Genomic DNA, 17,111 nt, shown 5'->3' with positions numbered 1-17,111 from the left:
TTGCTCTGCTCTGTTTAGGAGGAGGAGGTGTGGAGAGCTTAACTGAATGTCGGGCTGGTGGTTGGGAGGCGTTTTATAGGTGGGACAGAGCTTTGAAGTGGCTGATGGCTAGTCACTACATCTCTTTGATCAACCCCCCCCACCACCACCCCACCCCTTGACCCCCAGCCCACCCCCATCGAGCTCAATACACACAGTCTCAACACTGAGACCAAACTCCAACCACAACTCCCAACTCTACTCTCGTTCACAAAAAAAGACTTACGACATCAAGTGCTCTCTCTTCCTTGTAAAAGTGACTTGTTTCTGTGCTTTTACAGGAATAGGGCGAGTTAGAGATAGAGAGAGAGAGGGGGAGGGAGGGTGTAAAATTGTTACCAGCTCTAATTGGATTTAATAGTTTTATTTGGGGGAGGGAAGCATTTTTGGGGGGTATTTGGTTTTATTGCCCCATCCTCACCCCCAACAGGGTTTGGAGACAGTGACACTCAGAGCCAAAGGGGAGTGGGTTTGAGAGTTATTATGGGGTGGGGGGTGGGAGGTGGAGAGCTTTCAATCACCCTCAATGAAGGGTAGATAATTGTTCCAATAATCACCAGAGGTTTCTCTCTCCTGTGATAGAAGTCTTTTTATGACGGGGGAGGGGAGGGTTAGTGACCCCCCAACCCCCTCAATCGACGAACAACCGGGTTGCTAGTGACTGCTGGTCAACAGAGGTGTGTGCGCGTGTGGAGTAAGGAAACTTGCCCAACGTTTGGCCCTGACCCGACCCGCCCGGGAATCGAACCCAGGTCCTCTCGCTTGCGAGGCGAGGGCTCGAACCCCCCCGAGCTAAGCGTAAGACGCTTGGAAACTTGGGGTGGTGGGGTGGGAGGAGTAATGGCTTTATGATTAACGATCATCATGTATTTCAGCTGAACGTGTCTTGTCTACGACGGTTCTGATGCTCCTCTCGACCAGATCAACACTTCAAAGAACTGGGAGTCTCGTTCCTCTCCGATAGACTTTTCCCACAGAAATGAGAGCTCTGTGCGTTTCCGAGCCCTCTCTCTCTCTCTCTCCCTCTCTATCTGTCTGTCTGGTCTCTCTCACCTTGTTGTGACCAGTAAATTGCTTCTCTCCATTGGGGATTGGGTTAACCATCCCTTTGGAATTCCTCCTCAAGCCAGAACCAGACAAAAGGATTTTGCGAGGGGAGAGCAGGTGAGAAATGGCCTCCTTTTGATCTCTGGCGGTGGCCTTACACATTCACCGCTCACCTGGTGATTGGCAAGAAGCCGAGCTCTTCAACAGATAAATTAATTACAATATCAAAGTTGTCTCGGACACACTGCAGGTCCCGTTAACGACTTTATCTCCTCGGTTTAGTTTAGTTTCGCTGCTCGGTTTCAGCTGCTGTGGAGTGTTGGGACCTCCGAGCTTCCGAAATAACAACCCGTTTTAATGACGATAATAATCCTGGCGTTTGACACGGAGCCTTACCGTGTCTTCCGGAGGTCTCGAAGGGCTTCACAGAAAGCACTGCTGTAAAGTGTAGTGACTGTGTATCCTGGGGGCGGAACAGCGGCAACCGGTTGCGCACGGCAGCGTCCCCACAAACAGCCGTGGGATTGAGTGAACAATTTTTTTCGAAGGGATTATGGATGATGTTGAATGCAGGATTTGCTGAGATAACTGGGGGGGGGGGGGTTTGTGTGTGTGTGTACGTATATATATATATATTTTGAAGGGATTAAAAGCGACGACCAACTTCTGACTTACTGCTGGGTGCACAGAGGCGCGTTGAGTAAGGAAACTTACCGAAGGTTTTGCCCCCCACACCCCGCCGGGAATCGAACCTCAGAGGCTGGATCAAACGCAAGGATTATTATTATTATTATTATTATTATAATTATAATTACAACTGCTTTATTCGTACTGACACCTGGTGGTCGAAAGAAACTCTCGGCTTGGTTTGGAGACTCCTGTGCTTGCTGGTGGGTTTCCGCGTGTGCCAAACACCCGGCTGAAGCCTCCCCCCCCCCCCAAAATAAAGCATGAAAGCATTTTGCTGGTACCCCGTTCTGCTGTAAATACTTCCCCTGTACATATTTGACGTGAAAGGCGCTATACGAGTGTGATTTGTTGTCGCTTCTAATTTTACTGATGACCGTCTGAGATTGCGTTTGATCCAACTCCTTTTAATCGAGTCACTGGAGCAGCTCGGATCCCACCGCGGGGTTTGACTGCAAAGTGTAGTGACTGCGTATTTGTGGCCGATCGATTTTTATGCCGTGTCGTTCGTTATCAGAAAGGAGGAAGGCGGTTTCTCCCGGATAAAATGGCTCAGTCACTTCACAGCTGCTTGTGGGACTTTGCTGGGCTTCCCCCCCTGCTTTTTTCTCTTCTACTGCACCTTCGACCACCCTCCTACCCCCACCCGCCCCGCCCTCCACCCCCTCCTGATCCCGACACCCCACCCCCCAGCTCGGGGTCCAAATCCCTGACTGTCCAGCGCCTTGGGACGTCCTCCCGACGTGAAAGGCGCCGTGTAAACATCGTGTGCCGCTGTTGTTGTTGTTGTTGGCTTTGCCTTCAAAAAAAAAACAGTCACTACACGACAATAATAAATTGGGTCACTCAACCCACGACTGCTTGTGCGGGGGACGCCGCTGGGCGCAATCGGCCGCCGTGTTTCGCCCACAGAGTACACGGTCACTACGCTCGACAGCGTATCCCGCAAAGCGCTTTGAGGCGTCTCGAAGACCCGACGAGGCTCCGGGTCAAATGCGAGGATTATTATTATTATTATTATTATTATTGCCAGTGAAACAGTTTGAGGCATTTCAACAACCTATTGTTATTAACAGGGGAGTCCTGTAGCTCAGTGGTTAGAGCACTCGCTTTGCAAGTGAGAGACCTGAGTTCAATCCCAGGCAGAGGGCGAAACCTCGGGCAAGTTTCCTTACTCCACACAGAGCCTAATAATATTCCCTCCAAAAAACCAAAAACAATAATAAATTGGTCATTTTCAATCCACGACTGTTTGTGGGACATTGCTGTGCGCAATTGGCCGCCGCGTTCGCCCACAAATATACAGTCACTTCACTTTACAGTGTGTTCTGTGAAGCGCTTTGGGACGTCCTCCCGACGTGAAAAGCACTATATCAAATGCGAGGATTATTATTATTATTATTAACCTATCACCTCCTCCCCCTCCTCCCCACCCCCCCACTGTGGCTAATGTTGGGTATGAATTTATTGTTCGCCGACCGGCTGGGTTTGGGAGCCTTTGCCTTTAAGGGCGCGGGCTGGCGGTTGTGCGCCTTTAAGGAGTCCAGCGCGGGAAGAGTCAGGAAAATGGCGGCGGCGGCGGAGCGCGAACCCCAACCCGAACCCCCGGTCCCGGTCCCAGTCCCGGCTCTGCCGCCGCCACCGCCCCCTCCCCCGCCAGAGGCCGAGCCCGAGCCCCCGCAGGACCCGGAGCCGCCGCCGCCGCCCCCCCCCCGGCGCCGCTGCCGCTGCTGCCGCCCCCCGGACCCGTCAGGTACCTCAGGGCCCCGGGGGGAGGGCGGCAACTCGAGGCCGAGGCTTTAAGGGCCTGAGCTGGGAGTGTGGGGGGGGCGGGGGGGGGAGCGGGTAAAATGGGGGGGAGGGGAGAGGGGAGGGAGTTGTGTGTGGGGATGGGGTGGGGGGGGAGTGGTATAAATGTTCGCTTTTCGGGGTAATAATCCCCCCCCAACCCGCGGCTGTTTGTGTGTGGGGGGGGGGGTGTGGTGGGGGGCGTTGTGGGGTGGGGGGGTTGTGGTGGGGGGGTGGGTGGGGGGGTTGGGGTGGGGGGTCAGGGTGGGGGGGGTTGTGGGGGTGTGGGGTGGGTGGGTGGGGGGGTGGGGGGGGGGTCGCCGTGCGCGATCGGTTGCCGCGTTTCACCCACAAGTCACTACACGCAGTCACTACACTTCACGGCGCGTCCCGCGAAGCGCTTTGGAGGCGCCTCGAAGCCGTGGATCAGACACCGCGATTATTATTATTATTATTATTATTATTTATTGTTTATTATTATTATTTGTATTATTATTTATGATTGTTATTATTATTTACGATTAGTTTATTATTATTATGGTTTATTATTACTACATTAGACCCTGGAATGAGATCCGCGGTTCTCTGGGGAGTGTCGGTTGGCGGCGTTTGAATAACCTTTGGGTGTCTTTATTTTATCGCAGTGATGCGCCTGTGGCCGATATGGCTGTGTCTATGGACGTGGAACCTTCTGGCGGGAAAGATGGGGTACGTACCCCGTCTGACTCGGCCGACGGCGCGACTCGAAAGAGAACCGAATAAGCGTTGGGGGAAATGTCCGGCGGCGTAAAGGAGTACGGGGTTCAGAGCAGAGAGCCCTCCAGTGGGGGGGGGGGGGCGAACCCCGGCACAGACACGATTGGGGGGGGGGGGGAGAGAGAGAGTGGGGTTACAGAGTAGAGAGCTACAGTGGGGGGGAGCGAGCCCCAGCGTAGACACGATTGGGGGAGAGAGAGAGAGAGAGAGAGAGAGAGAGAGCAGGGAATGGGGTGAGAGCAGAGAGCTCCAGTGGGGGGAGACCATTGGGGGGGCAGATAAATGGAAATAGAGGAACAAACATCATGGTTGAAGGGCCTCTCACCTTATTTTAGGTTGTGTTTAGCTCTGAATAAGACAGCGGAGATCCTTGTAGTTCAGGGGTTCGAGCCCTCGCCTCACAAGCGAGAGGACCCGGGTTCGATTCCCGGGCGGGTCAGGTCAGGGAGAAACGTTGGGCAAGTTTCCTTACCCCCCCACCCCACCCCCTCCCACACACACACACACACACACACACACACGCGCTGTTTACCAGCAGTCAGTAGGAACCCGGTTTCAAATCGATTGGATTGATGGATCGCTTTTCCGGGAGATAATAATTCCTTCCAAAAAAAATTAATAATAATAATATGGTCACTTCAATCCGCGGCTGTTTGTGTGGACGCTGCTGTGCGCAATTGGCTGCCGCCTTTCACCCCCAAAAATACACCGTCAATTCGCTTTACAGTGTATCCAGTGAAGCGCTCTTGAGACGTCTCGAAGCCGTGATAAGGCGCTGTGTCGAATGCCAGGATTATTATGATTTATTATTGCTCTTCCAGGAGGTGTCGGGCGACAGCACTGAAGCCATGGACAGTGTCCAGCAGGCGGTGCCCACAGACGAGGCTGAGGAGTCTGTCCGCCATCTTGGTGGGGTGGAGCTCCAGTGTGGGATATGCATGAAGTGGTTTGCAGCAGACACTTTTGGCCTCGATACAACGTACGTATTCCCTTGTCTCCTTCAAGGAGCGTCCCAAAACCCTCCTCTTCGACCGAGCCTTTGGCCACTCTCCAACCCGCCCTGACCTCTACCCTCCCCGCCCTTTACCCTCCCCGATCCCGACCCCCAGCTCGCGTCCAAATCCCTGACTGCTCAGCTCCTTAACATGTCCTCCCCATGTGACAGGCGCTATGTAAACGTCATTTATTGTCTCTCGTGCCCTCCGTTCCACCATCGACGAACACGCTTTCAGCCACTGCTCCCTGAACACTCTGGAACACTCTCCTTCAATCCCCCTGCCTTGCCCCCTCCTTCCCCATCTTCAGGTCACACCTGAAGACCTTCCTTTGGGTTGACGTAGTTAATTCTCCCTGCTCGATACACCCCATCGTATTTGTGAAGTGCTTGAGATAAAAGGTGTGTCTGAAAGTGCAAGTTGTTCTGTAACTTCAGTGAATCGCACAATTTGAGGCGTGTGTAAATTTAAGGCTGAGCGGAGAGCTGCTCAAGTAAATTGTGAATCAATAACGTGATAAGGTGATCGTCAAATTCAAGGGTGATTCTTATTATTCGGTTATTAGTATTAATACCACTAATAAATATTTTCAAACCCACAAAATACACGATCGATTCACTTTACAGTATATCCTGTGAAACGCTTAGAGACATCTGAATGATTTGATAAGGCACTATATCAAATGCAAGGATTGTTGTTGTTATTATTAACAGCCACTGATCCTTACCCTTCGATATTCCGCGGTTTATTAAGGTTACTCGAACAGTCAGAGTAACGCTGTCTTCTCTCCGTTCACAGCTCGTGCCTCCCCTTCATGACCAACTACATCTTCCACTGCAACATGTGTCACCACAGCGGCAACACCTACTTTCTCCGCAAACAAGCGAGTAAGATGAATTACTGTGACACGTTATTTACCCGAAGACTCTTAGGACTCTTGAGTTAAAATAGTCAAATGTTATAATCTTTGTGAGTGCGTGTCTGTGGTGCGTGTGCCTGTGCCAGAGCCTTGCCTCATGGGTGTGTGTGTACATGTGTTTGCCCTTACTCCACACCCCTCTGTTTACCTAGCAGTAAAGTAGGATGTGAACCCAGTTGTTAATCGATTGGTGGATTGCTTTACGGGGAGTAATAATCTCTTCCAAAAAAAATTTTTTTTTTAAAAAAGAACTTGGTCCCTCAATCCACGACCGTTTGTTGAACTGCTGTGCGCATTTGGCTGCTACGTTTCGCCCACAAAATACAGTCAATTCATTTTACAATATATTCTGTGAAGCGCTGTATCAAACGCAAGGATTATTCTCAGTATTTGCTCCGGTTTCCTGCAGACCTGAAGGAGATGTGCCTGACTGCACTCGCTAACCTGACCTGGCGCTCACGGACACAGGATGAACATCCCAAAACTATGTTCTCAAAGGATAAGGTATAAACTCGAACTGGGAAATGAGCACATTTGACTGACTGACTGACCGAGTGGGATCTGAGCAGCTTTCCTGAGACTCGGGGTGTTCCATTCTTTTTAAAAGCGGCTAAAACGTTCATAGTAAAAGTGTGCGAATGTGTTGGTGCCCACGTTGGTGTTTTAAAAGTGAAATGAAGAGAGAAGTGGCTGGGAACACTCAGCAGGTCAGACAGCATCTATGGAGAGAGGAAAGTGAGTGGGTTAACGTTTCATAGATGCTGCCTGACCTGCTCAGAGGTGTTCCCTGTGACTTCTGTTTTTATTTCAGATTGCACTGCTGTGTACAATTGGTTGCCACTTTTCACCCACAAAATATACAGTCAATTCACTTCTGTGAAGCGCTTTGAGACGTCTCGACGACGTGATAAGGCGCTGTGTGTAATGCAAGGATGATTATTATAAATGCAAGTTATTAGCTGCATTATTTTGCCTTACGTCTGAAAAGCGAGTTGGAAAACAGAAACGTGAATGATTGTGTCTGACTGTGCGACCCCATTGCTTTGCAGGACATAATTCCCTTTATTGACAAATACTGGGAATGTCTGACTACGCGCCAGAGACCGAGTAAACTCACTTGGCCAAATAACATTGTGAAGACTATGGTGAGTGAATCAGTCCGAGTTATATTAAGCGCTCGAGACGTTACACTTTGTGAGGCCATTTAGTCCTATAGCTCAGTGGTTAGAGCACTCGCCTCACAAGCGAGAGGACCTGGGTTCGATTCCCGGCCAGGGAGGGTGAAAAGTTGGGCAAGTTTCCTGACTCCACACACACACACACACACGCCTCTGTATACCCAGAAGTAAGTAGGAACCCAGTTGTTAGTCAATTGGCGGATCACTTTTCCGGGGATAATAATCCCTTTTTTTAAAAAAAAAAAACAATAATTTGGTCACTCAATCCACGACTGTTTGTGGGGACGCTGCTGTGCGCAATTGGCTGCCACGTTTCGCCCACACAATACACAGTCACTACACTTCACAATATATTCTGCGAAGCGCTTTGAGACGTCTCAACGACATGATAAGGCGCTGTATCGAACGCAAGCATTATCATGAAGACAGAAGTGGCTGGGAACATACAGCAGGTCAGGTAGCATCTAGGGAGAGAGGAAAGTGGGTTAACATTTCAGGTGGATGACCTTCTCTCTTCGATTTCAGACCAAAGAGCGGGATGTGTTCCTGGTGAAAGAGAATCCCGATCCCGGCAGTAAGGATCCTCAGGAAGAGTACCCCAAGTTTGGACTCTTAGACCAGGTAAAACACCACATTAGCAGTTCTGCGGGCACAGGCTGGGGCCGAGATTGTCATAAAATGATTTGAAGCTGAACACCAAGATTTTCTTTTCCTTGTCAACTGTGCGAGATTAATGGCCAAGCTATGTGCGGTTTTAGCTGGTTAGACTCCAGCAGTTAACCTAACGCACAATCTAGGCTCCCCACCCCACTCCCCACCCCACCCGAAGACTTGGCTTCTGCCAACCTGCGTCCAATACTGTCCGGAATTAGGTAAGTAGAATGTGTCCCTCCAGGGAGAGAGAGAGAGAGAGAGAGAGAGTGCACATTCCATTCCGACAATCTATCGCTTGGATTTCCATGTGTAGATGGGATGCATGAAATTCTCAGCTTGGTTTGGAGACTCTTAAAAAATGTTGATGGGTTTCCGTGTGTGTCAAGACACCCGGCCGACCCCAAAATAGTTTTGCCCCTAGTTATTAATGAGACTGAGTCAGTGATTCTGGCAAGGGTGTGCAGCCATGACCTTTGTTGAACCCAGGTGTAATGAGACTTTCTTCTGTATCGTGCTGAGTGTCTGCAATGTTTCTTTTCAGGATCTTTCAAGCATTGGCCCAGCCTACGATAACCAGAAGCAAGGCAACACCTTAGCTCCAGGAGGAAGTCTCAATGGTGTGTGTGCTCTGCTGGCTTCATTTCTGAGCTGGTTATCGTGAACGAATCTGGTTCCTATTGTTGCCTTGAAACTCATAGTAACTTGCTGTGTGAGTGGAGTAGTGGTACATTAAAAGTATATTAGAAGACTTGTGTAGCTCAGTGATTAGAGCATTTGCCTCGTAAGCGAGAGGACCCAGGTTCGATTCCCAGGCAGGGCACAACCTTCGGCCTTACTCCACACACACGCCTCTGTATACCTAGCAGTAAGTAGGAACCCGCTTGTTAGTCGATTGGTAGATCGCTTTTCCGCGTGCAATAATCCATTCAAAAAAAAAATTGGTCACTCAATCCACGACTGTTTGTGGGGACGCTGCCGTGCGCAATTGGTTGCTGCGTTTCGCCCACAAAATATACAGTCAATTCACTACAGTACATCCTGTGAAGCGCTTTGAGACGTCTCGACGACGTGATAAGGCGCTATATCAAATGCCAGGATTATTATCATTATTGTTAACCTCTTCGGACACTACCAATGCACGCTGTGACTTTCTCTTTCTGCAGGTGGAGCCTCGTTGGGAGGTAAAAGCTTGTGTCTTGAGTTCTAAACCCTGAGTATTCTTGTCCCTGGTTTAAACCGCTTGTTGCTTATTGATTGATCTGTCTGTCCTCTTTTCTCCTTGCCTCTCTCTCCTCTCTTTGATCTGACCTGGGCCAACGCAGCACATGTGCAGAGGAGGAAAAATCATGTTGACGTAGCCTCCCAGTTCAATCCAAGCGCGGGTTGTTTTCTGGGAGCAATAATCCCTTCAACATAAAAAAAAATTGATCACCCAATCCACGACTGTTTGTGGGACACTGCCGTGCGCAATTGGCTGCCGCGTTTCGCTCGCAAAATACAGTCACTACACTTTACAGTATGTCCTGTGAAGCGCTTTGAGACGTCTCGAAGACGTGATAAGGCGCTATATAAAACGCAAGACAATATTGTCGTCATCAAGGTTTCCTCTCTTGAGTGGACTCTTACTCTTGTCTACCACAAATCTGGCTAGTGTGAACCGATAAGAGCGTTAGGCAGTGAGATGCCCACTGATTGTGGGTCGCTCCAAGTGAGAAGAGGAAACATCACAGTGTGTGTGTGGGGGGGGGGGGGGGGTGGTGGTGTGTGTGTCCGTGGGGCGCTGGGTGGGGGGAGTGATACCGAGATTAGTGCAGGAGGAGCTTTAACTGTGTTCTGCGTTCCCAAGAGTGACTACGAAACTGGACAACACTTTAATTCGTCTATTTGGCTGCCCCCCCCCTCCCCACACAGAAAAAAGCACGTGCAATTCTGTAATTCGGTCGTGCGCTGAAACATGTTGATATTTTCCTGTGTGGCCACAGTAGGTAGAATACGCCACCTCTTAAGTGAGATCTTGTTCCTTATTCTTACTTAACCCTTGAGTTTAGAAGGTTGGGGGCTGATCTGATTGAGGTGCTTGAAACGATAGAGGGATTCAGTAGAGGAAACTACAGATAAAGTATTTCTTTTGGTTTCTTTTTTTTTNACACAAGGGATTTGATTTTTTTCACCCAAAGGGTTAGTGGAAATCTAGATAAGGCACTAAATCAAATGCAAGGATTATTACTAATATTGTTATTGAGTTCAAAATCCCGGCCAACGTGCTTTCGTGCGGAGTGCTCAACAGTGGCGGAGGCTGGCCAATAAATTGGGCGTTCACCTCATGGCAGTTTGTGGAACATTACCGCGTCCAGATTTGCTACAGCAGTTGACAATAATTCCCTGCAAAGCGTTAAAAGTTCTGTCGTTCTATACCCTGTAACAAGCAATATTGTCACATTCACCTTCAACGCCTTGGGTTTACTTTACTGAAATGCAAGGACTATTATTATTAAGAGGGAGGGACGGGAAGGTACTGATGGTTCCTCTCTACACACGCTTTGCTTCGTTCACTTGTTCTCTTTGGTGGGACACTTGGCGGTAACTCCCATCAAGAACGGCATAGTGAGTGAGTCGTTTACTGCTGTCGTGTCGAAATTGGTGTCTGTGTTGTGATAAAATGATGCCCTTCCTGCTAGCCCGCCCACCCGCCCCTCTACCCTTGTCCCAGGCATGTGACATTAGACGAGTGCTTCCAGGCTGTGTTGTGTGTCAGGAGGGGCTGTTCTCTCCACTGGGCTGAGCTGCTATCTCTGCTCTGGGCCTCCACGCTGCCCTGCCTTGCCCTCGGGGAGCAGCCCACTTTTCCCTCTCGGGGTCACCATCTATCTCACTGCTTCTTCTCCAGGTGGCGGAGCTGTTGGGGGAAGCGGAAAAGGGCGAGGAGCCAAACGCAAGCAGGACGGAGCCTCGGGTGGAGCAGCCAAGAGAGCCCGCAGGTGAGTGACTGACTGTAACCGGGAACCTTAGGCCCCCTCGCCTTGCAAGCGGGAGGACCCGAGTTCGATTCCCGGTTGGGTCAAGTCAGGGCGAAACCTTAGGCAAGTTTTCTTACTACACACACACACACACACGTACGTCTCTGTTTACCCAGCGGTAAGGAGGAACCCGGTTGTTGGTCGATTGGCGGATCGCTTTTCCGGGGGGTAATGATCCCCTTTTAAAAAAAATAATTACAAGAACAACAAATTACATTTGTTTGGTGCCTTTTACTTCACGTCAGGAGGACATGAAAGGCGTCCTTCTGAAAATCACCCAATCTACGGTTGGTTATGGGGACGCTGCTGTGCGCAACTGCGCACCGTGTTTCGCCCACAAAACACACAGTCACTACACTGCACAGTACATCCCGTGAAGCGGGTTGCAACGTCTCAACAACACGCTATATCAAATGCAAGGATTATTATGATTATAAGAGTGCTTTGCAGCAGACCAGTTGCTCCCTGGCAGTGACTGCACATTCCAACGCTGCTCTGAATTCACACCTGTCTGGTCTGGTCTGTGTGTTTCAGTGATCCTCTGTTCAGCGCTCAGCGTCTGCCTCCTCACGGTTACCCTCTGGAACATCCTTTCAACAAGGATGGTTACCGTTACATCCTGGCTGAGCCCGACCCCCACGCCCCCGATCCCGAGAAGCTGGAGTTGGATTGCTGGGCTGGAAAACCCATTCCCGGAGACTTGTACCGCGCCTGTCTGTACGAGAAGGTGCTCCTGGCCCTACACGATCGAGGTGAGCGCTTAAAGTGTCCGCGGCCTTTAGTGCCGTCTAAAGAAGTTCCTCTTCGACCGTGCCTTCGTGTACCCTCACCCACACCCCACTCCCCCTGCCCTCCACCCCTCCTGACCCCAACTCCCAGCTCGGGTCCCCCCAAAAAACCCCGACTGCCCAGGATATAAATGGTGGTTGTGGTGGTAGCGTAAACGGTGATGTGAGAGTGCGGCCTTCTTCCATCTTTGCAGCTCCTCAACTGAAGATCTCAGACGACCGGCTGACGGTGACGGGAGAGAAGGGTTACTCCATGGTGCGAGCCTCACACGGTGTGAGGAAGGGGAGCTGGTACTTCGAGGTCACGGTGGACGAAATGCCTTCCGAGACGGCGGCGAGGCTCGGCTGGTCCCAGCCGCTGGGTGAGCGTCGCGCCGTACATTATGTTTTTTTTTAAAACGGAACGAAAAAAAGAACAAAATTCTCGTCAATTGGCTGCCGCGTTTCGCCCCCAAAAAAAAACACACGGTCACTCCACTTGACTGGCTCTACCACCCCGTGAAGCGCTTTTGAGACGTCTCGATAAGGCGCAGCGTCGAACGACGATAATTCCTGGTGTTCGGAGCGGAGCCTCGTGGCCTCTTCGAGACGTCTCAAAGCGCTTCCCGGGATCACTGCGAAGCGGAGTGACCGTGGGTTTCGTGTGGGCGAAATGCGACTGGATTATTGTTGCCGGGATTACTATCACCATTACAGCTGTTGCCATTACCCTCATCTCCCGGATTTCTCCCCAAACCCCCACTGGTGTGACAGACACACACACACAGACAGACACACAGACAGACACACAGACAGACACACAGACAGACACGCAGACAGACACGCAGACAGACAGACAGACAGACAGACACACAGACAGACAGACACACAGACAGACAGACACACAGACAGACAGACACACAGACAGACAGACAGACACACACACACACACAGACACACACACACAGACAGACACACACACACAGACAGACACACACACACAGACAGACACACACAGACAGACAGACACACACACACACAGACAGACACACACACAGACAGACACACACACACACACAGACAGACAGACAGACACACAGACAGACAGACAGACAGACAGACACACACACAGACAGACACACACAGACAGACACACACAGACAGACACAGAGACACAGACAGACACAGACAGACACAGACAGACAGACAGACAGACAGACACAGACAGACACAGACAGACAGACAGACAGACACAGACAGACAGACAGACAGACACAGACAGACACACACAGACAGACAGACACACACAGACAGACAGACACACACAGACAGACACACACAGACAGACACACACAGACAGACACACACACACACACAGAGACGCGCACAGACACAGAGACGCGCACAGACACAGAGACGCGCACAGACACAGAGACGCGCACAGACACAGAGACGCGCACAGACACAGAGACGCGCACAGACACAGAGACGCGCACAGACACAGAGACGCGCACAGACAAACACACACACAGACAGACAGACAGAAAGACACAGACAGACAGACAGACACACACAGACAGACAGACAGAAAGACACAGACAGACAGACAGACACACACAGACAGACAGACAGAAAGACACAGACAGACAGACAGACACACACAGACAGACAGACAGACACACACAGACAGACACACACACACAGACACACACACACAGACAGACAGACAGACACACAGACACACACAGACAGACAGACACACAGACAGACACACACAGACAGACACACACAGACACATACACACACACAGACAGACACACACACACACAGATATACACACACACACACAGACAGGCACAGAGACGCGCACAGACACAGAGACGGGCACAGACACAGAGACGCGCACAGACACAGAGACGCGCACAGACACAGAGACGCGCACAGACACAGAGACGCGCACAGACAGACAGAGACACACACAGACAGACACACGCTTTTTTGGGGGTAATAATTCCTCCCCCACCCAAGATGCAGTCATAAATTGGTCACTCAATCCACAACTGTTTGTGGGGCAATCGGCAGCTGCGTTTCTCCCACAAAATACACAGTCACATCACTCACTTTACAGTGTATCCTGTGAAGCGCTTTGAGGCGTCTCGACGACGTGATGAGGCGCCGGGTCAAACGCAAGGATTAATATTATTATTTCTCGTAGCTGATCTGACTCTTGCACTTTGTCTCCTTCCAGGCAACCTGCAGGCTCCGCTGGGCTATGACAAGTTCAGCTATTCCTGGCGCAGTAAACGGGGAACCAAGTTTCATCAGTCCTTCGGCAAGAGCTACTCTGAGGGCTACGGTCAGGGGGACGTGCTGGGATTTTACTTGCACCTCCCTGAGGACACAGAGGCTGCTCGAGCCCTCCCCGACACTTATAAGGACAAGGTAACCGGAGCCACGAGGACAGTTCAGTCGTTTAAACGGCTAGTGTTATACTGCAGAATATAATAATCCTCGTATTTGATATCGCGCCTTATCAGCTCGTCGAGACGACAGCAACGACTTGCGTTTACGTCAGCGTCTCGGAGCGCTTAACGGTGGCGGAATCGAACACCGAGCCGTAGGGGGTGAGGGGGGAGGGAGGGAAGAGGCGACCGTAAGCACAGTCGAAGAGGAAGGTCTTCGGTCGTGATCGAGGGTGGGGGGGGTGGCGAGGCGATGGTACTGGGACGGATGACGTCTCAAAACGTTTCGCGGAATATACATAAACTGGGTTATCTTGTGGGTGAAACGCGGCAGCTGATTGCGCACAGCAGTGTCCTGTCCCACAGTCGTGGATTGCTGCCTTTGCGCACTGACTTGTCGCTCTCTCTCTCTCTCTCTCTCTCTCTCTCTCTCTCTGTCTGTAAACTAGGCCCTGATTAAATTCAAGAGCTATTTGTACTTTGAAGAGAAAGATTTTGTGGACAAGGCTGAGAAGAGCCTAAAGCCAGCTGCCGCCAGTAAAGTAAGCGATTCCACCCGTCCACAAATCCCTTCCCGCCCTGGCACCTCCCTGCCTCTCTGCCCTGCTTTCTCCCCACCCCTCTGCCCATTGCCTCCGCTCGACTGGCTCCGGCCTCCTGCTCATCCCTCGTCCCCTCCTCCGCTCCACCATCGGCAGCCGCGCTTTCAGCCACTAACGTCCCGAAACTCTTGTCACTCTCTCTTCCCCCTCAATCCCTCCGCCTCGCCCTGTCCTGCCCTATACACATAAACGATTTGGATTCAGAGATAGGAGGTGTGGTGTTGAAATGTCTTATCTTGTTTCATTCCACCTTTTTTCCCCCTCCCCCCAAAAATAGAGTGCAAGGCTGAGCGGAATCTCTGTGGTTTGAACGCAGCTCCTTCCCTCTTTGAACTATTCAATGTTGGGTCATTTCAATCATCAATACCTTCGTCCTGTGCGCGCGTGTGTGTGTGTTTTTTTAATCAGATGATATTTTATAAAAACGGCGAGAACAAGGGGGTTGCCTATCAGGACCTGTACGCTGGGGTTTACCATCCCGCTGTGTCTCTGTATAAGAACTGCACGGTAAGTTGAGTGGAATTTGCGTTGATTGCTGGCGCTCTGCACACGAGCGGGTTGTAAGCTCTGATTCAAGAACAATCTGAAAGTCTCTCTCTCCCCCCCCCCCCCCACACCCGGTGGAGACCGGTAGCGTAGTGGCTAACACGGTCGCCTCGCAAGCGAAAGGCCCCAATTGCGCACTTCCCCGCCCGGGTTCGATTCTCTGTCAGGGCGACTTTACTTTTTAAACTACTTCAGGTAACTTCAGAGACCTGTCACCTATTTTGACTTAACGTTATGATTCGCTTGGTTCAAACGCAAATGACAGTCTGGGTTTGCATTTGGTACCTTCAGGTGTCGATCAACTTTGGACCAAATTTTAAGCATCCTCCAAACGATGTGCAGTTCAAGCCGGTAAGTCACTTGTGAACCTCCTGTAAATCACTTGTGCTTATGGCTTTCGGTAGCCAGTGACGTTACGTTCTGACAGAAACCAGTTACTTTTCAATATTGCAATACAGCCTAGCGGTCAGAACTAGTGGTCAGAACACTCAGCTCGCAAGCGAGAGGACCTGGGTTCGATTCCCAGGCAAGGCGAAACCTTAGGCAAGTTTCCTTACTCCACACGCACGCTTCTGTTTAACCAGCAGTAAGCAGGAACCCATTTGTTAGTTGATCGGCGGATCGCTTTTCCGGGTGGGGGGGAATAATTCCCTCATCAAAACAGCTTGCGACAAACTGCATTCTCTTGTTCCAGCCTTGGCCGAAACATGGCCACTAACTTTCTCTGGTTGTGTGTGTGTGTCTTCTGTGCAGATCAGTGACATGGGCTGGTACGCTGTGGTGGAGCACACACTAGCAGACGTGCTTTACCACGCCGAAGGAGAGGTAGACGGGAGGCGCAGTCCGCCATGGGAGCCGTAATGCTCTTCCGTCCTGTACAAACAATCTCTGGGACGTCCGTCTCAAAACGTAGCGCAAGTATGGACATCAATGCAATGGAAGCACAGAGCCCATTGCACATCTCTTAGACTCATAAACCCAGTAATTATGTAGTCTCGGAACAGTTTCTGTTTACTCGGTGCAGGGGGTGAACCCCAATGGTACCAGCACTGCACCTACTGACGCCACTGAACGCACTGTCCGTATCTCAAGCAGGATTTAAGTTGTATCACGTATAAGTTCAGTGGGTGAGATCAGGACGACCATTTCTTCAGCCCAAGTGCTCCTGTGCCCGGTGTTCCTTGCGACGAGCTAGATATTTAGCTGTACGTGTCGTGTGCTTCTGACGAAGTGGATTCCTCGGTGCCTGGGCTGGTGGGATGTGCTTGCTGAAGGAAAGGGCCTTAGTGCCTTGACTGCATATTGGCCCACCCCACCTCTGCCAAGCCAGTTACCATCTCATCCACCGCTGGCCAAGACACATCCGGGCGACAGAATTCCAACCAAATACCCCAACCCGGGAGTGCGTGTGGGGGGAATTCTGATCCCTGATGCGGTGGGATTCGGAGGCCAAGGAGTGAGGCTAAACCCCCCTCGCTCCCCCACCCCCAACCCAACCCTGGCACTGCACCCCCAGTGAAGTGCCCAGAAACATGGATGTCGCTGCAGGTCTGTCTGTCTGTCTCAGACTCCCGTGTGGAAAGGCAGCCATGACTGACTGAAGGCTTGCATTTGGATGTGGTTATTCTGTAATAAAAGCTGGATTTCTTTTTTG

The 17,111-nt window shown here is 51.0% G+C and overlaps 1 protein-coding gene across 2 annotated transcripts; it reads left to right on the top strand.

Annotated features, from left to right (window-relative positions):
• Nucleotides 1-3,507: 3,507 nt before the first annotated feature.
• ash2l (ash2 like, histone lysine methyltransferase complex subunit) lies at nucleotides 3,508-17,111 on the top strand. 2 transcript variants are annotated; one of them, XM_042344517.1, is made up of 17 exons: nucleotides 3,508-3,526; nucleotides 4,206-4,269; nucleotides 5,139-5,296; nucleotides 6,111-6,199; nucleotides 6,641-6,735; nucleotides 7,281-7,376; nucleotides 7,935-8,030; nucleotides 8,605-8,680; nucleotides 9,227-9,244; nucleotides 10,951-11,041; nucleotides 11,615-11,832; nucleotides 12,063-12,230; nucleotides 14,096-14,289; nucleotides 14,759-14,851; nucleotides 15,320-15,418; nucleotides 15,749-15,808; nucleotides 16,211-17,111. In XM_042344517.1, the coding sequence occupies exons 2-17, from the start codon at nucleotides 4,225-4,227 to the stop codon at nucleotides 16,316-16,318; spliced, it is 1,704 nt and encodes a 567-aa protein (XP_042200451.1). In that variant the 5' UTR covers nucleotides 3,508-3,526; nucleotides 4,206-4,224; the 3' UTR covers nucleotides 16,319-17,111. The 2 variants fall into 2 exon arrangements, with proteins under 2 accessions (XP_042200451.1, XP_042200452.1); XM_042344518.1 differs by lacking the exons at nucleotides 3,508-3,526; nucleotides 9,227-9,244 and having other exon boundaries at nucleotides 4,161-4,269.

This window comes from Callorhinchus milii, unplaced genomic scaffold (assembly GCF_018977255.1).
Source record: "Callorhinchus milii isolate IMCB2004 unplaced genomic scaffold, IMCB_Cmil_1.0 Scaffold28, whole genome shotgun sequence".
Taxonomy (NCBI): Eukaryota; Metazoa; Chordata; class Chondrichthyes; order Chimaeriformes; family Callorhinchidae; genus Callorhinchus; species Callorhinchus milii.
The sequence above is the reverse complement of the archived record's forward strand: the minus strand, read 5'-3'. Positions and strand labels throughout refer to the sequence as shown.